Source organism: Monodelphis domestica, chromosome 2 (genome assembly GCF_027887165.1).
Source record: "Monodelphis domestica isolate mMonDom1 chromosome 2, mMonDom1.pri, whole genome shotgun sequence".
In the NCBI taxonomy this organism is placed as follows: domain Eukaryota; kingdom Metazoa; phylum Chordata; class Mammalia; order Didelphimorphia; family Didelphidae; genus Monodelphis; species Monodelphis domestica.
This window is the reverse complement of record NC_077228.1, coordinates 79,758,385-79,781,711: the sequence shown is the minus strand read 5'-3', so window position 1 is coordinate 79,781,711 and position 23,327 is coordinate 79,758,385. Positions and strand designations below refer to the sequence as shown.

General features: G+C 36.9%; 1 protein-coding gene across 3 annotated transcripts in view; it reads right to left on the bottom strand.

The window, feature by feature from the left end:
• The window catches only part of DHX9 (DExH-box helicase 9), a 42,526-nt gene extending 25,414 nt beyond the window's left edge, over nucleotides 1–17,112 (bottom strand). Inside the window, exons 1-14 of one of the 3 annotated variants that reach the window (XM_001366499.5) lie at nucleotides 16,927–17,112; nucleotides 15,278–15,405; nucleotides 14,477–14,617; nucleotides 13,246–13,348; nucleotides 11,091–11,218; nucleotides 10,314–10,462; nucleotides 7,556–7,602; nucleotides 4,900–5,036; nucleotides 4,281–4,370; nucleotides 4,014–4,175; nucleotides 3,789–3,866; nucleotides 3,277–3,468; nucleotides 1,371–1,512; nucleotides 416–498 (exon numbers count right to left, since the gene is read on the bottom strand). In XM_001366499.5, coding sequence (XP_001366536.1) covers nucleotides 416–498; nucleotides 1,371–1,512; nucleotides 3,277–3,468; nucleotides 3,789–3,866; nucleotides 4,014–4,175; nucleotides 4,281–4,370; nucleotides 4,900–5,036; nucleotides 7,556–7,602; nucleotides 10,314–10,462; nucleotides 11,091–11,218; nucleotides 13,246–13,348; nucleotides 14,477–14,617; nucleotides 15,278–15,388 — 1,563 coding nt within the window. In that variant the 5' untranslated portion in view covers nucleotides 15,389–15,405; nucleotides 16,927–17,112. Of the gene's footprint in view, nucleotides 1–415; nucleotides 499–1,370; nucleotides 1,513–3,276; nucleotides 3,469–3,788; nucleotides 3,867–4,013; nucleotides 4,176–4,280; nucleotides 4,371–4,899; nucleotides 5,037–7,555; nucleotides 7,603–8,435; nucleotides 8,572–10,313; nucleotides 10,463–11,090; nucleotides 11,219–13,245; nucleotides 13,364–14,476; nucleotides 14,618–15,277; nucleotides 15,406–16,926 lie in introns of those variants that run through there. The other 2 variants (XM_016429998.2, XM_007480932.3) reach the window with 2 other exon arrangements.
• Between the last annotated feature and the right edge of the window lie 6,215 nt (nucleotides 17,113–23,327).

Sequence of the window (23,327 nt, the reverse complement as noted above, 5' to 3'; positions counted from 1 at the left end):
TTAATAGACACTATTTGGAAAGAGGTAACAATCATCAGTGATTTTAAAAACTTGATTATTTCAGTTATACTTTAAAATTTATAATATATGTAGAAAATGGCTACTAGTAGTATTTATTTTAAAAATTGCACCTCAAAGTTTAAAAAAGTAATAAAAATTAATTTCAGTGATCAAAATCCATAGTTAAATAGCTTGTTTGAAAAAAAGTGCTTTTCTTTTATGGAATGCAGAAGGCTAAGAGTATATAGGGTGTCTTATTCAATAGGTCAGAGAACCCCACATTAGGGACTATTGAAAAGACAATAAATATGCACCTTTAGAAAATGAAGATCTACCACATCTCTTCCACTTAATAAAGCATCACTTGTTTTCTTTAAAAAATTAAAGACAAAGGAAAAGTCTCAAAGTTACTTACATTAATGTCTCGTTCATGGATTTCATCTACAATTACATGACTGATTCCACGAATGCCGGCTTCTAGTTTCCTCAGCAGGACACCTTGAAATAAGTCAAGAATTAATTGAAAAGCATACCAACTTTACATCACACAATCACAGTTAATCTCTGCCTCCAGACAGCCTGAGTGAACACTCCCCACCCCTTTCAAGTCACTTAACCTAAATGTCTCAATTCCTGAGTTTAAAATTGGGGGAAAATGCTGCTTTTGTTTAACCTGTTGGGTTGTTTTGAGGGATCAACTAAGAAAGCATTTATAGTGCTGTGTAAATCTTAAAGCATTATAAAAATGCTAACTTATTATTAAATATTAACAAGATTTTGAGGAAAATTAAAAATGTTTAATGATAGTTCCATATCCTGTCTCTAAACATGTAAATGGGCAAAAAAAGCACAGAAATTTATGATTAGAAAAGAGTAGCAAAAGGATGCCCCATTTTAGTCATGTTTACACTCTCAAATTTAAAAAAGAATTCCAATAGGTTTATTATACATCTGCTAGGAAAGAAATCATTTTATAGCATCAGGGCTGGAAAATACCTCAGAGGCCATCCAACTTCTAAGTTTTTTTTGAAAAAGGATGCTTCTAAACATACCTGACAAGTTGTGATCCAGCAAAGGCTTTGCCAAAAGACCCCAAGTTACTCATTCCCCCTCAAGTCAACCCATCCCATTGATAGCTCAAAATGACAGGATTATGTGAATAAACAATATATTCTGTTTTCATAGAATTCCAAAGGAGGGCTATCCAAACTACTTTCCCAATATCCTTTGAAACTGTACAGAGGTTAAGTATGTTGGAAAATTAGCAGCCTTTAGTTTAAACCAAGTCTGTCTCTGTCTCTGTCTCTCTGTCTCTCTCTCTAATTTTAACTAGGAGACAACAAGACAAACTCTAAAGAGCCATTACAGACCTACAGTACAGAACATAATACTGGCATGAGGCCGGGGAAGCACAGACTCAAAGCGTACACTGTAGCCACAGCTCTTCCCAGGTTCTTCTCCTCTCTCATAAGAGACTCTTTCTGCCACGGAAACTGCACTGATTCTCCTGGGCTGGGGAAGAGAAAAAATAAAATGAAAATTAACTTATTTGATCACTTTGCTTTAAATGCTAAGTATTTTATTACTATCAAAATTTACTGAATGAGATAAAGAACAAAAGAAAAAAATGATGTGATTGTTTTTTAAAAACATAAAAATTATCTCTCATTGATCAAGGCACCATGCTTTACTTTACAAAGAATTCTTTAGCACAAGAAATCTCAATAAGTACACCAAATCTGTCCTTGATAAGTCATATTTTACTGTTAAAATTTATAAATGAAGGAACAAAAATGAAACACAGAATTAAAAATGGAAATTTATGGAATTTCTGAGTGACCCTTGTGTAATCAAATATAAATTAAGAATGGACAACCACCTGGATAACGTGACTCTCAACCAAAAGTTATGGTTCATACTATGGAAGGTTAGAATGGCAGGATCTTTTCTGGTATTGGTAATTCCTGCCTTACTGAACTTTTAAACAATTTCTCTGAGCTATCTAGAGTCAGGATGTCAAAGAATTCTTTTCTCTGCTATAATTTCTCTGACTGTGCCTGACTTAGAAGGATCAAGTTATCTGGGAAATTTTCTAGATATAAAGCCCAAAAGAAAAAAATTCAATGAAGCATTTAAAAATATACCCAAAAGAGAGCAAATTCAGAGGGAGATGGGTAGCTTGAAGGACTTTAAAAAGTTGTCCCCAACAGAGACTTAAGATTTAATACAACTCCCTTTTCTGTTCTTTAGACATAGAAATGCTCATATTTGTTGGGGTTTGTCAAATGAAAAACAAAAATTCCCTTAAAGGCTTTCACCCTTAAAATCCCACTATTTTTACTACTTTAAATGACATTTGGAGTCTTTTATCTTGGTGCCATGTACAAAATTCCTAATGAACAGGTAGGTGAAGTATATGAGCAATGGATAAAAGAACTTAGTAATACTTAGTCTGGAGAAAAGTCGGGAAGGTAGATAGTGTGTGTCTTTGCAATCCTTGAGTATCTATTTATACTTACTACAACTTCAGGGATCAAAAGTAGAATTAGTGGACGAAATATACAAATTTCAATTGAATGTCAGGAAAGAACTGCCCCAAACTAGATAGGGTTACCCTATCACTGAAAGTGTCCAAAAAGGACAGGTGGTTCCTAGTTAGCATTCTTTGACCTCAAGTTTTATTTCAGAGATCTGTTTAAATTCTATTTGTCCAGACAGAATATAAATTTGGGGAAGGGAACTATTTCTTTCATTCTCTTTGTGTAATGAGTGGCTAGTACTTGTCTTTCAGAGGGAGTAATTAATACTTTTTGAATTGGAGAGTTCTTTAATGGCCAACTTAGATGCATTCCCTATTTCATCCTGGTGAGAAGTGAGGTTTCCTTCATCATTTCTTATAGTCTGGGGTTTCTTTTCTTCAGACTTTTCTACGCCCCCCCCCCCGCCCTTATCAGTTAATTGTGCTTTCCTCTACCACTCATTGGAATTTATAGGATATTTTAAAAGATCTAAAAATATACTCTGAAAGGGTTAGTAGTATGAAAGCAAATAACAAGATAATGAATCACACTAAAAAACACTCAGCATTTAAGCCTGCTGGCAATTAAAAAAGGCAATGTGTGGTGTTGTTTAATCCTACAAGGATTTTCTGCATTCAAACAGGATCCAAGGTCCATTTGCAGAAAGAGTCCATTTCTGTACATGGGTGTTTATACATTAAATGAGTAAACATGAGACTCTATCCTAAAACATTAATATTTTAGTACTCTGACATACCTGAGTCACCACTATGTTACATTCGGCTGCACGGTTGTTTTGAATACATTCATCCAGAATATACTGAGGAACCTGGGTAGTTTTACCACATCCAGTGGCACCACGAATAATAACAACTGAATTTTGATGGATTGCCCTCAAAATTTCATTCTCAAACTTCTTAACAGGCAGCATTTCTCTCTCCTGCAAGATCTGAAGAAGAAAAGAGGAGGTTAAGTCTGAATAACCTCCTCCCTACCCCCCACCCCCGATTTAAAATCAACACAGGGAGTGGTACATTTATCATCTATTTATTTATTGCCATAATGGATGGTACCCAAAATAAATGAGAGCTTTTAATTCAGGGAGTGACAGATCATGTCATTTCACTAACAAAACAGGCTCTTTTTGTATTGCTGAAGAAAGATCTCATCATCTGATCCTACTGGTTAAATTCTCAGAAAAGGGAAGAATTCCAACTTCCCACACTACAGCCTTAATCTCCACATTATCTAATACACTTGCAGACTTACTGCCTGTAAATCATGATCCTGTTCCAGCTGGTACATGAGTTCATTCTTCAGGTCCATGCTTATTTGCTCAGGAGTGGCCTGTATAAGACAATGAAGGCATTGGTCACAAATTAGTAACTTCACTATAAGGTTTTGCAAAAAAAAAAAAAAAAGCTTTAGATTTAAGTTACAGTGAAACACATGGGCTTCAATAGTTTCCTTTTAAAAAAATCATGCTATACTCACATAAGCCAAAGGACCTTCATCAATGTTGCTACTGGTCCACGGATTCCAGTTAGACTGAGGAGGTGACCAGGGAACAACCCCGACTTGGTTCTGGCGCTGTGCTGGTTCAAAAGTGGCTAGTTTGCCAATATTGAGTATAACTGGAAAAGTAGGATCTTCAGGCTATGGGTTTAGAAAAATAAAAAATCACCAAGTTGTGTATTTGGTGGTTCACCTCCAAATCATCATACATGACAGTAAAATACGAAGATTTTAATTCATACTTACTGGGGGCTGAATTTCTAGGCACAATTCCTGAACAACATTTTGTAGCTGATGTTCTAAGTCTTGAGATAGGTTAACTGTGTAAGGTTCCACCTGTAAAAATATATTACAATAACCATCAACACTAGGCTCACAGAATATACTATATGATGCATTTATAATGTACTTTGCCAATTTGATTGCCTACTAGGAGTATAATATGCTCAGTGCTACTGCCTCTACATAAGAGGTGTTCACTATGGCCATTAGTAGGGTCAATTTCATTCCTTGTGACAGTTCCCACAACAATAATTTTTTTTTTCAATAAAAAACAATTGTTTGTTCTTCCCAACTGTCACAGTAACTCAAAGACGACAGATATGGAACTGGAAGGGACCCGAAAGGTATTCTATTACACAACATGCTCATTATATAGATGAGGAAACTAAGGCCCAGAGTCAGTGACTTTCTCAAGGCCACAAAGCATTAGGGCTAGGATTTGAACTCAGATCCTGACTCTAAAACACAATCTTCATCTGTACTACATTCTTGCTTTTATGATGATTCATGATGCTTTTATTATGAACATAAGAGACAGAATATATGTCAGACATCCCCATTGTCTTTCTTCTGCAGTACTCACCGTCTCTCCTTCCTTCTTCTTTGTTAGTCCAGAGTAAGCTTCAACCACCCCAAGATGGTAGAGCTGCCTGACAAGGGACAGTGCACAAGACTGTGCTGCCAGCTTTTTATTTGAACCATGTTCACGTGCAAAAATCCCTGTAACATAACAGCATGGTTATAATAAGATCCACAAAGACATCATTCCTGGGTCAGTAGGCTTCTTCACAAGTGAATAGGATCTATTATGTTGCACAGCACCCTTTAGACAGTATTACAAAGCACAGCACAGGAGGGATTCCCCATTCTAACTAACCTGCCAATACTTGTCAGATAATTCCACAGTATAGTACCACCTGACATATAAAATATTGTTTATATTATTAAATAATCTATTTCCCTAGTTCAAGTCACTGCTAGGACAACATAAGGTATTTTTTAAAAAGAAAGAAAAGAATATAAACATAACCCACTTAGTGGCCAGATCAGTTCAATTAATCCTGGTTATCAAATGGTGACATATCAAATCAAGAGCAGGGTTACTGCTGCTTAATCTAGAATATTTTTTCAAGTCAGAAAAGACTATATAATATTCTTCAAAAGCCATTCCAAATTTCCATTCCATTAGGAAATTCTTCCATTTAACTCATTTAAGTAATATAAGTTCTTTATTTAGAGAATCATAGTTTTGATAGGAGCCTCAAAAGATCACATACTCAAACTTCCTCAATTAGAGATGAGGAAACAGTCTTGAAGAAATTAAAAGACTTACACAGTCATACTGCTAGTTTACTATTAGAATTTAGAACTAGAACTAGAACACAGACCACTTGACTCCCAATCCAGTACTCTTTTTCATTTACAACTCACATTCATGTAATGCTTTAAGGTTTCTTTATAATAACCCTGTGAAGTGGTAAGCACAAGAATATATAGGTTACAGGTGAACTTGAGTCTCAAAGGTTAAATTTGCTCATGGTCACAAAACTAGTAAATGTGATACTATATCCCTTAAGATCTGTCTGTGTTAAGCATAAATACAACAATCACATTAACTATTCTCTTTTCTCAAGCAACTCTCAATTATTTGGTGTTTTTTCAAAAGGTCTAAATTCTCAGGAGCATCCAGGTGGCTCACTGGATTGAGAGTCAGGCCTGGAAATGAAAGGTCTTAGGTTCAAAGTTAGCCTTAGACATGTTAATAGCTGTGTAATCTTGGGCAAGTCACTTAGCCCCCATTGCCTAGTCCTTATTACTCTTTAGCCTGGAACCAATACAAAGAATTTATTTTTAAGACCAAAGATATGGGTTAAAAAAAGTCTAAATTCTCATTCTTTCTTCAGTTTTATGACTTTCCTCTGAAACTTAAGTTATGTGATGGGGACAACTACAACTAGAAATATTATGGATCATCTCAAAGTTGGCACAGAGCAGACACTTAAATTCTTGTTGTCTGATAAGACAGCCTGCTATCTGATTCTCAGCACACTATCTTTACTCCTCCCAAACTGCTAATCCAGTCAATTCCTGTCTATCACCATCCTTGGGTCTTTATTCTGAATTTCAGAAATTAAAATAAATAAATAAATAAATAAAAATTAGGACTTAATCCAGTTCAACTCCCCAATTCCATAGATGAAGTAAGGGCCTAGGGAGACTCAAGACTAAATCATCCAAGGTCCTAGCTAGTTAATGTCAGACTTAGGGACTTTAGACTAAAAGTCAGGTTTCTTTTATTTTCCTCTTACTTGAACTATATATGTGGTTTATTTATGACCAATGGAACCAACTTATTCCAACTCCCTTTGAATTGAGACTACCTACCAGGTTTCGGTAAACACTACAAAACTTGAAAGAGCTGGCCACACTTAACCTAGGTGGTTATCTCTCCAAGACGTTGCTGACCAAGGTCCTGCCACTTGATTCCTTCTTCCAGCTTATGAAGAGAAAATTCTCAAACTCTAGAAACCCTTAGTTGACCAAAGGAGCAATGCCACTTTAACTTACCACTTGATTTTATTTCATTTAAGGCAATACTCCTACAACTTTGCCACCTTTCCCTTGCCATTAGGAAATGTTTTGTATCACACATAGTAATCTTATAAACTCCTTTTTATATTCAATAAAATTCAGTCTGCCTAATCAACCAATTAAAACAATGACTGTGCTTAGAGAGGGTAAAACAAGTATACCCTTAGATTTTTCCTTTGAAGCTGGCAAGCTAACAAAATAAGAAAATCTAGAATACTGCCATCACTCACTGTACTGATATGGTACATGAATAATATATTCATGGCTGTTTCAAAATGCAATTGAAGGCACTGAAATATCTCTCTATTTCTATGGTTTAATGAATACAAAGGTCAAAGGAGTCTCTTAAAGAGGCAGCATAAATAGTATGAGCGCTAACTTGAAATGAGCAGAACTGGGTTTGAACCTTCCCTGTAATGGCCTAGTTTTGTGACCATAGGCAAGCCACCAAACTTCTGAGACTTGATTTTCTCATGTGTAAAATAAGGCTAGTAATACCCGTAGTACCTACCTCACAGGACTTTTTGCAAAGATTAAATAAAATACTATATGTCAAGTGGCATGTAAGCCTTAAAGCAATATATGAATGCCAGCTATTATGACCTGTTAGTACCACTGTAAAAGAGCAGAGGAATAGAAGCACTTACTTCTGCCCAGCTGCTTGACATAAATGGTCATTTCTGCAATAAAGCTCCTGTAACAACACATACACAAACAAGGTTAGTGATTCCACTGCTAAGAAAGCCTGAACCCAGGGTTCCCCAAACAGCCAGGCTTTCCAACTGCTTAGGCAAATCTTGGCAAAACCCCACTGTAAACAAATTTACTCCTGTTCAACCCTAGAACAAATTATGTGCATTAGCCTCAAATAATACAACACAGTACAAAACAACTGTAATCTATATGATGAGCCAATTGTTCTTGAAAAGAAATACTCTGGGTTTTGGTTCTAAGTTTATTTACTCCAATCCCAAAGAAAAGAGTGAACAGCCAGCATGGCTTCAGCACAAAATGAGCTTTCCACATGGCCTGGGACCAAGGAATAAAATCAGGCAGACAATTCTTCTGCTAATGTAGTCTGTGGTTCTTTCAACAAGATTCCTCTGTATGATACAGCCTACTATTGACTGTAGCAGTGACCTGTTTAAAGACAAAACACATACTCTTGCACGCACACACACACACCCACACAGAGGCTGCACGTCAGTGGCTCCAAGAGAGACACGATTCTGGGATCTGCCTGCAGTTGGAAGTAGCCCTTGATAGTACACAAAGCACCCAAATATTCCACTAATTTAGTGTCCTGGAGAATAAAAATAAAAACCAATTTCTAAAAACTATATCTGAACTTGCTAAGGAATTATAGGGCATCAATCCAGGCATTAAAGAAGCTGCCCTCTGAAAACTTTTCTGGCACTTTCTCTACTCAGGTGGGACCTAGCCTTGACTTTGTGCTGTGAATAAAACAGGTTTCGTGAGGCTTTAAAACCAATGTTAGACTCCTTCCTGTACCACTTGTGAACTGACCTTCAGGCACAGCGGCTTCATGGGTCAAAGGCCACTGGCTCTCAGGGGTACAACATCCACCCTTTCATTAATGACACCGATGCCAGTATGTTTCTCAGCCAGGCTTATAGTCAGCACTCAATCTCATTCTCCTCCACCTAGGGGGAACAGCGACACCAGAAATCAGTTTACAATAGTCTCCCATGTGATTGCTTAGTACGGCCTAAGCAGCAGCACATGTGTGATTAACACAGACCTCTGGTGTTGCTGTCTGCTATGCTTTTGTATTGGACACGAGGAGACATGCCCATGATTGTTAGTGGATCCCCCAAATCGTTTATGTCTCCCATTTGCTGCCTCCAATTCTTAATTCACATTCTTTGTATCAGAAGTTACTCATAAGATATAATGAAGCCATATTTACAATTATGAGCTTCAGTCACACCTGGACACTTAGTAAAGTTTTCAAGTGCTAAGCTCATTCATAGTGCTGAAGCAAAGTAAATTTTCTTTCTCCTCCTTGGAGAAGAAATAAATTATCAAGAATAAAGATTCATTTCTTTCTTTTATATCTCTTCTCAACCATATTATTTTTAATCTTCTGATACCAGAAATAAAATGGTTAGAAATTGCTTAGGATTAACAAAACAGTTGGGGGGAGCCATGCTTTCAACATAGCATTTAGACACTTTTTATTCAAAAATTTATTTCAATTTTTATTTTGGGGTTGCTATATGCATCCCAGGGAGTCATAACCCACAAATTTAATTTCCCTTGCCTTTTTCAAGGAAAATCTTTCAATGCACAAATTTTGAAAATTTTTGAAAAGACAGCCATATTATTGGATATGCCAGAGTGTATTTTCATCACAACCTCCCCATTTTCCACAATATGCTGCTCCCCATAAGAGTCTAATCCATACGAGCCTTCCTGGGAGTAATAATTAATACACCCTGGAATGCTCTCTGGAAGAACAGCAAGCAGGCTGAGAAACATACCGTCACCACCACAACCACCTCCCCCTTACAGTCACCATTATTTATAGTGATACTGCCACACACAGGAGGCCTAGAGCATAGATAACTTTAACATAACCTTAACCACAAGGCTTCACCAAATCTAGCTTTTATAATTACAAATCTGATAATCAGCAATAGATTTTTGAAAAGCATTCATGTCATTATCAAGACTACTGAGGGAGATGGCCTCTAAAATCCTCATGAAAACAGCCCAGCAACTAACAGATAGACAAAACCATAAAGCCCCTACATATGCCAATTAAACACACATGCAAAAACAAGGCTTTCCTTAATCACCTTTCAAACAAGGATCTCAATTTCAACAGGGAGCTTTAAAAGGACTGGCCACTTTGAAAGTGGAAAATATTAAAGTGCCATTTGGTTGCACATCCAGGTGCAATCTAACCTATGTTTGGGAAACCTAAGATGTTTAGAGGAAAAAAAACAATGGAAATACCACTTTAAAGGTCACCTCTGACCATCTAAAATGGCCAGGCTTGTGAGGAAGGTCAGTGGAAACCAACAATACAGGCATTATCTTTATAAATCTTTTAAGTCAGCCAGGACCAAACCATTCAGATCCACCAACTTTGCCTCCAATCCCCCAAATCAGCACCATGAAGGTCTGACATCACAGACAGCATTTCTGCTGAGAAATGGACTTCCATCACATCTAAGTCATGTTTTCCAAATTCCGACATGACAACTTGACCATTAAAGACCAGTGGAAATTCTTGTACTAAGTAAATTATCTTTTCAAATGTCAACTTTGCTGATCCAGGAACCAAACAGCCAACATGTACACAAAATAGACTTCAACAATACTATCCTAAACTTAATTCTAACTTACTAAAAAAGGAAAAGAGCGAAACAAGCAAACCTGTTGTGATCAGGACCCACTTGGGTGTATTTATATTCTCCCTGGACCTTCTCTTTTTGGAAAAATTGGTTCAGTCGAGCCTTAGCATTTTCCAAAGTCCAGTTTCCATGAAGACCAGCATTTAAATCCACTTCTTCTGATTCCAGAGTCTAAGAATTAAGACAATTATTGCAATTATATGTGGCCCCTATTGTTAGCTATGTTTATGCTTACTTTATAGTCAAGCTTCAGTATATTATATTATTGTCAAACTGAAAGTTTATGACATGAATGATAGTACACAATTTTTGACCTGGCTTTAATACACTGTTAATATGCAATATAGAAATGTATGTCTATGCAAAATATAAAAAATAACCTCAAAAATGAAGTTTTTCAAGGTTTTACTTTATCAGTAAGACAATTCTACCTTCAAGGTAGTACAGCAATGAGTCTTTAAAATAGCCATAATAGCTTGAACTATTATTGTCTATAATCAGATTATACATTTACTAACTTTCCTCTGATAATCCCAGTTTCCTCATGCACTTCTATTGTACTCATTAACCAAGACATAGCAGGGCTAGAATCTGCAATGGTGAAGAAGTGCTAATGAAATAACAGCTCTTTTGTGATTAATCCTGGCTGAATGCATATTTAGTGCAGAATGAGTTTTCTGATTGCTCTTTCAAAGAAAGTACCTTATTTAATCTGTGCATAACAATTCCTTGCTCAGACCTCTCAAAGAATTTAAAAGGTCTAGATTTCTAGAAATGAAAATCACTGAGGCAGGCTTACCGCTTGTGCTTCCTGCTCCTCCTTTCTGGAGTAGTAATCCTTTAAATTGGCTCCACGATCCCATGTACCACCAGGACCAGCACCAGGACCATAACCAGAGCCTCCAAGTGCAGAACCTGGGGTACCGTCTATTAAAGAAAGAAAATGATTACCTTTCAGATAGTGAAAAAACGGGTACTTTTGAATTCTTGCATTAATTATCTAGAAAAAAGAATCAGGTGCTTCAAAGAGAAAAGTAAATAGTAAAAGAATTTCAACAGGTATTTTAACTTATCTCAAATTGGGAGAATGGGAAAAATAACAGAAAAGGTGAGGTAAAGGATTGCTGATTCTTTGGAACTACATAACAGATTCTTTCCTCTGGAGGTTAGAGAAGAATCTTCTGAAGAAACAGTAGCTCTTCAGCTCCAAGGAATCAAGGGTAGAGCTACAAGTACCCTAAAAAAAGTATTGTTCTAAAAATAACAACAAACAAAAAATCTAGCGGCAGGATATGATCCTTGCTGAAGTAATAAGCCTAAGCAGCCATATCAAAATGGCACAAAGCAAAATACACTATCTTCCTAGGGCACATTATGAAGGATAAGCTACAGATCCTCTATAGAACTGTTGCACTTACAACTTAATTGTAGGGAAATCACAGAGGGATAAATTATAGTACAAGCTAAAAAGTTGGAAGGTAAAAAATGGGAAAAATTTAAAAATCTAGGTAATGTTTTCATCACCAAAGCCAATTAAAGTTTGGAAAAATCAAGATGAAGCAGATCTTGGAAGTGAGGAGCTAGGAAAGGCTTGAAAATGACGTTTGCATTTTTGGTCCATGATTTAAGATACAGAAAATGATGACAGAACCATTGCCAAGAATGAAAAATACCTAATGGGCCAAAAAACAAACAAACAAACAAACAAAAAAACCCAAAATAAATAAAATAAAAATAAAACTTTTCCTGGAGTTTCTTAGGCAATCTGATCAAGAGACCTTCAAAATTGAAAGGGAGGGAAGAATTACCCATATGTCTAACAAAGCTGAATACCATTGAGTAGCAGGAATATCAAAGGAAAAACAGTTCTGATAAACAAAAGCAGTAATTTGTAGGTGATTATATCTAAAAGAGGCAGAAAAGGTCTCAGAAATATACAGGATGTCCCCAGTCTTAAATCTAGTAACACTTTGGGGGAGGGCACCCTGCATACAAATTTTGGAGATTGGATTTGACTCTCCCCTGATTGTAACAATGAAGGTACTTAGCTCTTGATTGTGAAAATGAAACTGTAGTCCCCTGTCTATTTGTTGATTTAATCCCCAGAAATGTAAGCACAGTACTTAAAAGTTGAGTGGGAAGATCTGCCCATGTTAGATCTAATCACCAAGGGTGTAAATATCCCACTTAATCATGAAGTGTGAGGTCTGTGACCCATATGTGATAATGGATAATAAATTAGAATCCACTAACTGCCTTCTGGGCAGACCTAGAGCAGAGCAGGGGATGTATTCAAGAGATGTTATAAAGGTGAGGCCTTGGCAACAAATGTAGGGATGAGATAGTAAGGAATTGAGGATGACAGCTAGGTTGTAAGCCTGAGGGACTTTAAGGATGAAGTTACCCTATCTAGTAAAAGGGAAGGCAGTAAGGAGGCTTAAGGGGGAAAGATAATGAATTCTGTTTTGAACAGGTCAAGTTTAACATGTCTACTAGACATCCAGTTCAAGATGTCTTAGAGATCTAAGGCTGGAGTTTAGCAGAAACATTGGTGAAGGACAGATAGGTAGATCTGAGAACTGAGATGGTAATTAAATCCATGAGAATGAAAGAGATTGTCATTATAACCATTTAAGAGCTCTCTAAAAGTGGATTACCACATCTTTGGAAGCAATGAGTTGCCATTTAGTGGCAAGTCTTCAAATAAGGGTGTGCCACTTGGGAGTTCCTATTGAGATTTGGACTGGAATTGACCTATAAGGTCCCTTCAGTGAGAAAACTATTATGTATGTGTTAAGCACTATAATACACAATATACTTGATTCACTGTCTTAAGACACCAATCAATATCCCATTTATCATCGTTCCAAGCAATAGATACATATTTAAGAAAGGCATTTTTGGTGGTGCTGTTTTCTTTAATAAGGGAAGACACACAATTCTATGACCCTTACCTGCTTGGAGAGCCAGATGAGGAGGAAGGGGTCCTCCCAAAGTTGTTGGTAAATTTCCACCACCTTCTGCTGAGTCAGATGTATCAGTAACTGGGGGTGCTATCTGCAGAAGAGAAAGCTAAGGAACATAAGTGCCCCTCTAATTTAATGAGGAATAGCTAATCCTTTTAAATCCTGGCTTATAAAAGCCTTATGATTAATTTTTTAAAACAAAATGCAACTCTTCATACCTATATTTATTGGTCACAATGCTAACTATGTACGAATTCTTGAAGAGTAGTGTTCTGGATTTCCTGATTCCCTCAATTAGGTTAGCAACTACTACCCAATAAAGGGTCTGAGGGTCTGATGAAGTAGTCTTATATTATAAAACAACTTCTAAGTATACCACTTCAATGTAATGTAATTAAGTACTACTCCATATAAATATTTCAAAATATAAAATGTCTTTGATCAGTCTTATATTCAAGCTCAAAGTGACATGATCAGAGTATACAGAGGAAGATTAATGGATTAGTAAGGTGAAGGATTACATAGGGTAAAGAATTAGGTTATTACAATAACTAGTTATTGTGTAGTTAAGGATCAAAATTAGGAGATGCCAGTGTCTCAAGAATAAAGGAAGATTATTAAGAAATATTGAATAGATAGAATTTGTTTTAGGAGTGATTGGACAAAAAAAGAGAATAAAAAATGATGCTAAGATTTCTATTCTGAGGGACTGAAAAGATAGTGGTACCACATTGAGAAATATAAATTAGGAAGGGGGTTATGTTTGGGAAAATCATGATGATAATTATACCAATAAAGCTAAAGAAGTGTTATACTTAAGACCAAAGTATTAGCAAAAAGGAAACAATCTAATATAATGTAACAAATGTTTAGTCCCAACCATATTAAGTTTATGTATGGATGTTCAGAAAACAAAAAGAACAAAAGGGATTGATGTTTTGCCGATAACAATACTTAGTGTTACTTTACTTTTCATATTGAAGCTTAGTTAGCATTACCTTGCTAATATGTAAAAAGGAGTTCAAGGGATTTCCTCAAGATCAAAAAGCAGATAAACACCAAAATAAAACAAAACTCCAAACTCTTAAAACCTAGTTCAAGCCTCTGCTGCTTTTGCTGCAATACTAAGCCATATAAAGGAAAATTTTAAATGCTTGTAAGCAATATTATTACTCTAAAGTCTCCCTACATAGTTTGGCCAGGCTGATTTTGTACTTACTCCAATGGCTGGAACTTCCTCACTCTTAACTTCATTCACTCGAACCAAGTAGTTAACAAAGTCTCTGGCAGCATTGCTTTGAGCATCTTTCTTATTCGTGGAATTGCCCATGCCAGTATAATTAAAACCTTCCACTCGGACCTGCAACAGCAAAAACATAAAATAAAAATTACTTCAAGAGCTAACAAAGAAGCTGGGCATCAGTAAATGCTACTAACAATAGCAAATCTAGGATAGGTTTCTACAAATTTTCTCTCTACAAATACTTGGCAAATATATAGATCCACTCAAGAAAAGTACTTGAATATTGTGTATAGTATTTGAGTGGGGGAAAAAAAAGACCACGATAGAATATAGCTCCTCTATATTTCATATAATACACATTTGATGCCAAAATTTAATTCAGTGTAAGAAAACTTCCTTTGTATTCTACAAAGCAAGTACTTATGCATGTAGTATATGTGTTCCAACACCTGAAGAAGTTAACAGAATAAAGATAACACATAGCTGAAAGATTTACACTTTCATAAAAGTTTCAATTCCCTCATTCTGCCCTACTGCTATGAACAAAGGAATCTCCTACTAATATTTAATTATGTCTAAGCTGGCATCCCAAAAGTATCAAACTAAGAAAGCTTCTCATAGTTTGGTAAATAGTCACACACACAAAAAAGCAACCCCTTACCCTCTATCCCTCTTTTTAACTATTGCTTTTAAATATTCTGAAAGACATTATTTTCCTTCTTTGCTATTAACTCTTTCTCACAGACCACATGAATCAGAATCAGAATCTTTTTGTACCTCACACATGAATTTCTGTCTATTCTTGTTCCCCACTGCTCTTATTTCGTAAGTTGGGGTCATTTTCCTTTTTCCACACCAGGCATAGAGGAAATTTTTGACGTCGCCCATGATGTTAAGTGTCAAACCTTAAGAAAGAAGAGAATATGTCAAAAATGTAAACAAATCCAAAACAGCAGCAAAACACATATCACTACTGCACAAGGGACTTAAACATACAAAAATAGTAACTTAATACGTTCAAAAGAAATGTATATAGGACACTTTGTGATTCCCAAAAACAAACATGCTTTCATTCTGATTATCAGTAAAGACTTGTGGCTAAAGTCTATGTACAAATTTAATAAGTTAAATGTTTTATTATTATATCACATATAATATAAATTATTAAAAATACTGTATTTAGGTCATTCAGTACACCAACTAAAGATTCTGGCCAACAATTAAGGTACTTCCTCCATTGTAACATTAGAAGTCTTATCCATCTCACTTATTTTAGTGTACTTAGGGAACAAGAAAAAGGATATCCACGGTACATCATTTTACATTATGAATAGAGATAAGGAATCTATATTAAGTAGAGTAAGTAATTCTATATTAAAAGACATTAAATCAAATTTTCTCTCTGGCTGAGATGCTATAGGCCCAGGATGAATCTCCTCATACAAAATACATGAAAAAAAAAAAAAGTCCTCTGGGGAAGGGAAGGAGCTCAACTAGATTGCACCTAGAGATCTCTTTCTAGCTCTGTGGACCATTACTTTAAAAGTAATCATCCTTCAACTTGTTTGTAAATTCTGATTTTGTGTAAAAGGTTTTCCTCTGGGAAGGTAAGATTTTTATGGCTTCCTCAACTATCTTATTCTGACCAAAATCTGAGCCTAAAACATTGTTATCTGAAGATGCAGGGCTATATGCCTTTCCTAGATAGTGAAAATCTGCACCCTGGCCTTACAACTATCATTTGTATCTGGTTAGATATAAAATTATAAAACTTAATCCCAATAGAGACCAGAGTTTTTACCCATTTCATTGCCACAAAATAAAAACGAGCTTGACGAATGTGTGAATGGTCCATTGCACAACTAAACATACTACTGATCTCAAGATTCCAAAGCATATGATGTTTAGGTGTATCAACAGTGTCACAGGCATATACCGAATAAAAACAGCACACAGCGACCAAGCCTGAGAAATATGTGAGGTGACAGTAGTCACAGTTACAAAAGTTTGTTACAGTAGCGTGTAAGTTACAAAGACTAGAAGGTCATTGAAACGAACAGGGGCTCGGTGACACAATTAAAGACTGAAAGATACATAAATTCGAGTTCCTATCTGGGGGGAAAGAGGATAGACAGAAAAAGTACCTGATTCCTAAAACACTTGTCCACTTTTCTCATACAAACTTGACGTAGTAAAAAGGGTATGGAACTGGGTGAGAACGAAGTTCTCGATTGGCGCATGCGCGTGGACACGAGAATGCGCATGTACACAGTAACATCCGGGGCTATGCGGTGGCTCCCCCTCCCCCACCCCCCACCCGCGCTTAGCGACAAAGCGGTAACTGCAGAGGAGCAAAAAAAAAAAAAAAAATCCCCGCCCACTCATTCTGGCCGCGTCGAAAAACGGGAGTGATTCCCTTTTCTTACCGTCTTTCTCCCCGTGTCGCCAAGAGCTGCTCTTTGGCAAGTCGCGCGTGGCTCGGTTCCTTCAGAGAGGCCCCACAGTCACACAGCCACCCGCGCGCAGCCCGTCGCGAAATGGCTCCTACTGCAGCGGAAGACGGGAAGCGGAAAAGAAACTTGCGCGTGCGCTTAAGTGGCATGGGGGGCTGGGGAACGTGACCAAAGACAGCGAAGGCTCGGCTGTGGGCGGAGCCAGTCTGGGGGACGGAGCCAATGGAAAGAGCGATTGCCGTCGGTAGGCGGGGCTATCTCCCAGTGGAGCCCGTTATTTCTCTGGAGGTGGGGCCGATGTCCGTTTGTGGCCGCTCCCTCGGGGGAGGGCTTTGGACATCGGACCCGAGTTCCCCCATCTCAACTGAGGCCCTTTTTTGTTCAGTTTAAATTTGCCTTTAGTGAGAGATTGGGTGCCGCGTATTCTCCGAAGAGAAACCTCGATTTTTCGTGGAAGGAAACGAGCCCAGGAAAAGGCCAACCTGGGTATCTGACCCAGGTTTGCAGCGAATTCGTCACGTGACCTTGGGCAATATAGGCCTCAGTTTCCCCCTCTGTACGATATGGGAGTGGAACCAGAACATCCCCCGGGGCCGAAATTCCCTGCTGCTTCTTCAGGCCAAAACAGGAATCATAGGCTGTTGGCATCAGAAGGGGCATTAGTGATGAATTAGGCCTCCTCTCCACCCCCACCCCCCACATTTCTTCTGATGGAGAAACTGGGGCATAAATAAGCTAAAGCTGCTTGCCATAATTGCAGAAATAGGATGTTAATTGGGGTTTTTTAATCCCAAATCAAATGCTGTGGACTGCACCAAGATGTTAACTTGATGTGGCTGAATTTTCCCTGCATACTTTAAGGGACTAATTCCATTCAATAAAAACAAGCTTATGTTAAGGCTTTTCTCTGTGCTTTGAACTCCTCAAAGAGCTTGAAATAGAAAAAAAAAGATAAAAAAAGTAGCTAGGTAACTCCGTTAAGAGCCGGACCTAAAGACGAGGACCTGGGTTCAAATGTGACTTCAGACACTTCCTAGCAGTGTGACCTTGAGCAAGTCACATAGCCCCCATTGTTTATCCCTCACCATTCTGCCTTGGAGCCAATAATCAGCATTGATAGTAAGGTAGAAGGACACGGGTTTTAAAAAAAACAAAACAAGAATTGTTGCCTTTGAGTTTACATTCTATTGGCATGGTAGGTAGCAGGGAAAGAAGAATCTGTTCAGAACTAAGCTAATACAAAAGATACCAAAATAAATACACACTGATTTTAATGGAGAGAAAGAGAAAAGCCTCTTGGAGAATGTCACTTTGAGTTGACTCTTGAAGAGAGGCAAGGGGTGAAGAGGACAAGCATCCAGGAATAGGAGACAGTCTGTACAACCACATGGAGACAGGAAGTGGAATATATTGTACAAGAAGATAGCCAATAGACCAGTATGAACAGAACATAGAATTCCCAAGAAGGAAAGTGGGATGAGCCTGGAAAAATAGGTTAGAAATAGATTGTGACTACTAAATATCTAATAAATACTGTAAACAATTACAATTGTAATAAAAGGAATAATGTTGTTTGATCATTTTAAAATACATAGAAAGGAAACCCCAGTAAAATGCTTATTAAAACTGTAATCAAGGAAAATAAAATTAAGACTTTAAAAAATAGCCAACTTAGAGAACAATTAATTTTCAGATGCCCTATAATTCTTTTTATTATATTCTATAATGATGCTGAACTAAGTATATTACAATTTCAAAAAAATCAATTCACATATATGAAATACATTTTCACTACAAAAGTTAAATAGATGTACATTACTGTTCATGCTCATTTAGGCTAAAAGGATAGTGATAAGTTTAAAAAAATCTATTTTGACTCATTTTTTCCTTCTAGACATCAATGTGGGGAACTCCTATATTCTAGGATTTCAAAGAGTAAAACTCTGGAAGGGACCAAAGAAAGATTGATCTTTTGGTTAGTATTAGAACCCGTTGCCTTACCTGTCTGAGTAGTTAAGTGATAATATATGTCAAGAGTTAGTTTTTGCTGAAAGAGAAGACTATACACGTGGAATATTGCATGTTATATATTTTTATAAGTTTTTGAGTTTTCCTGAATCTTCTTATTCTTTGTTAAAAGGGATGACTTCTTATATATTGGGAAATGTAAGCTGTATAGAAATGTAAGCTGTATAAAAAACCAAGTATCAATAAAAATTTATTTAAACAATATTTTGCATTGCTGTGAACTGATTCATTTAGAAGAACTTTTTTGTCCCTCAAAGAACAGAACCAGGAGAAATGAGTAGAGAAATTGGAAAGAGGCAAATTTAGGCTTGAAGTCAGAAGAAACCTCCTAATATAACTATCCAGAAGTGAAATGGGCTGCCTTCAGAGGTGGCTTTCCTTAGAGCTCTGTAAGTAGGGAGGATTCAAATATGATGGTTCTTAAGGAATGAGAACAGACTCAAGGAATTTTGGTTAGGACCCCCCCTTTGTCAGACAGGTGAAGATTATAGGCCCCTTCTCAGAATAATGTCTTTAATGCATAACATAAAATATATAAGATTAAACTGGAAAAACTATTATATTAAAATACAGTCATCAAAAACAGTCACAGATCCCAGGTTGACTTGGGCCTTTCTAAAGACATCTCTAGTTCCAGCTACATAAACAATTAAAAAAGGCAGTTATATGTATGGTTCAGTAGATAGTCATCTCTAGAGATGGGAGGTCTTGGGTTCAAATGTGACCTGATATACTTCCTAGCTATGTGAATCTGGGCAAGTCACTTAAATTCCATTGCCTAGTCCTTAATGCTCTTCTGTCTTGGAATGAATCAATTCTAAGTAAGGATTTTTTTTAAAGGCTCCTTTTAACCACATGGTTTATCCAGTTCCAGAATGTCAACATAGGATCAAAGCACTTCCATTACATGTCACGGTGTCACTTAGTGCATGTTCCAGTCATTTTCCATATGTAAAACATTTTCTAAACCTGAAAGTAATACATAAAGGCTATCTATTAGTATAATGCAGAATATCACATGATAGAGAATGATGAAAATCAAGTATCAAGTGAAATTGAAAATGGAAGACAACTATTTTTTCTAATCCTTACAATCTCTCAAAACTCTTCAAAACAGAAATTGTGCACCAAAAAAAAAAGGCAACTATAGAGGTTACATGCTGTAGTACACCTAAAATCTGAAAGGTCTAAAAAAGCCTACACCATGAATTGACACCTAACCTGAGTTCAGTCAGCCTCCTCTTCCTACCTCCTATGCTCTCTGCAGTGAAGAAGCACTAGAAGATTGAAAGACCCAACAAATGGACTTGCAACAAAACCTAATCCCCCATTCTCATTCCCTCTCCTGTTTCTCCAGTGCCATGGGGACTCTGGCTACAGTCTGTATAAGTTCACTAGCCGTATGACAGCCATTAGTGTCCTGAGAAGCCTTCAGAAACAGAAGTTTGTAGGAGACATGATAGACGATGCCATGGCAGACGACCCCATCGCACCAAACCTTGCAAGAGTCTGAATTGGCAGCATCTGGCCAGAGAACTGAGGAACAAAAGGCATAGGACAGGACAGTGAGACAATATACTATGTATGTGGAAGTATTGTGGAGCGCTTCACTAATCTCTGGGGAAAGAACTCAGCATCCAGCTAGGGCCATTTCAGCCTACCTAAAAGTTGCTTGGACAGAAACCTAGGCTGGTGAATCATGACTTGCACAGGTAGGAAGAAGCTGAGGCACTTTGAAATCCAACCCCCAAAGAAACCATTGTCAGAGGGGACAGAGTCAGAAAATAAGCAACAGGAGAAAATAAGGAGGGGGAAAAAAAGACTGACATTACCAGTGATCCCAGAAAGAGAGACCTTGAACATAAGCAGACAAACCAACAGGGAAAACATTAACAGGACATGCCCAAAGGGCCATAAAACTATGCATACCCTTTGACCCAACAACACCACTTCTAGGACTGTATCCTATAGAGATCAAAGACCTACTTGTAAAAAAAAAATTATAGGAGTTCTTTTTGTGGTGGCAAAGAACTGGAAGCTGAAGGGACATCCATCAGCTGGGGAATAACTGAACAATTTGTGGTATATGATTGTAGTGGAAGACCACTGTGCTCTAAGAAATGACAAGATAATCACAAAAAACCCTGGAAACTCTTATATAAAGTGATGCAAAGTCAAGTGTGCAGAACCAGGAGAATATTATGCAAAGTAACAACAATAAAGTATAATGATCAACTATTAACAGCAATGCAAAGATTCAGGACAACTCCAAGGACCTCATGACAAAAAAGGCTACCCATCATTATAACAGGAACTGATAGAATCTGAATGCAGATTGAAGCTTACCATTCTTCACTTTATTTCCTCCATGAATTTTTCTCTAGTTAAGCAATATGCCCATTTCATAACATGACACACAGGGAAATATGTATTATATGATAATATATTTACAATCTATACCATATTATTTGCTTTCTTAGAGAGGAATAAGGGGGGTGGGAGGGATGCAAAGAACATGGATCACAAAACATCAGAAAATGATTATTAAAAATTGTATTGACATAATCTAGAAAAAGTTAAAAAAAAGAAGGAAATACAACTTTTACATAGGGTGAATTAATTTAGGTATTTATGAATAAATACCATAAAACAAAGGTAAATGATCCAACACTTAATGAGAAGGAAAACCTGGTAGAATGTGAGAACATGGAAACATAACACACTGTTCTTCAGTGGTTCAAAAGAGAAATGAGAATTAAGAGAGCACAATTCATGAACTGCATAGCAAAAATAATGAGCAAAATAAGAAAATTGCAGATGCAGTCTCACCAAAGCAACAAAAAAAGAGAAAAATAGATTAGAAATGCAAATATACAGAAGTGAAGGAAAACTAGAAGAAGAAAAGCCAAAAATAATCACAGTAGAATAAAATATGCTATTATGCAGGAAAACATACTGATCTTAAAAACAGGACAGGTAGAGGTAAAGGTCAAAAATCTCAACACCACAATGCAGGAAATAATAGAAGAAAACTACCCAGATTTTTTGAGCATAGAAAATGAAAGACTCCATTCTCTCCCTGCCCTTATATTACACAACTTAAATAATTAACTAACTGATCACCTCCAGAAAAAAAGCAGAAGGCTACAAACTTAATTACATGAGGTAATTAAATTTAACACTTCAATTCAGAAACAAGTTTTCAGATCAAATGATTAGGAGAAAGATCTTCAAATACAAAGGAAAATAAATTTGAATAACATAAGACTATTTTGTACCCACCAAAAAAACATAGGAGGGAATAGAATAATTTGTTCTGAAGAGCAATGGAGTTCAGGATGCAGCCTAGAGTGAACTGTACTGTAAATACTAACTCAGCCATAAATAACAAAGAGGTGTTTGAAACAATCTTAGAAAAAAAAATCTGAAGACATTATTTGCTTCTCAAACACCCCAAACAACGAAATGTGGGAGGAATAAATAAGTACAACAGCTAAAGAAGGCAACAGCAACAGAGTGACAACCAGAGATCAGTAAAAAACTATTTTCTAAAAGTTCAAAAGGAAACAGGGATGATTTCAGTAGAAGTACAGTAGAAATAACACTATGCCCACTGGTGAATCAGTTCTTTTTTGTGGGACCACATTACAATATGGGAGAGTATGTGATAGCTGGGTGACTCAGGGGATTAAGAGCCTGCCCTGGAAAAAGGAGGTTCAAATCTGGCCTCAGACACGAGCTGTGTGACCCTGGGCAAATCACTTAACCCCATTGCCTAACCATTACCACTCTTCTGCCTAGGAACCAATACACAGAATTGATTCTAAACTGGAAGGTAAATATTTAACACACACACACACACAGAGCTATTGAACAGGACTAGTTGAAAGGAAGGGAAAATATACTTGACTGAGAGGGGAAAAAAAGCTGGGGATATGGGAGGGGAGGGGGAAGAATTACCTAGAGTCAACTATAAAAATAAAAAATAAACCAGAAAGCAAAAGGCACATCTCCGCCAAAAACTGTTTATTCTAATGAAGAGAGAGAATTTTAGAGACAAGTGCTAGGGCACAGGAAAAACAACAAAACCAAGCCTCGGGAGAAATGAAACCAACTGGGTTTTATGGTACTTCAAAATGAGGGAATTTGTTTTGGGTAACAAAGATGTAAATTTCTACTCTATTGGGACTGTGGTCCCCAGTTTAGGGTGTAGGAATCAGGATGTGGATTGTGATAAGATAAAGGGAGTCAATCTTTGATATGCAAGGACCAGGATGTGGAACTAGAGATATCTTTTATTTATCTGTTTAGAAACCACAAAATTGAGGGGGAAAATAGAGGAATAC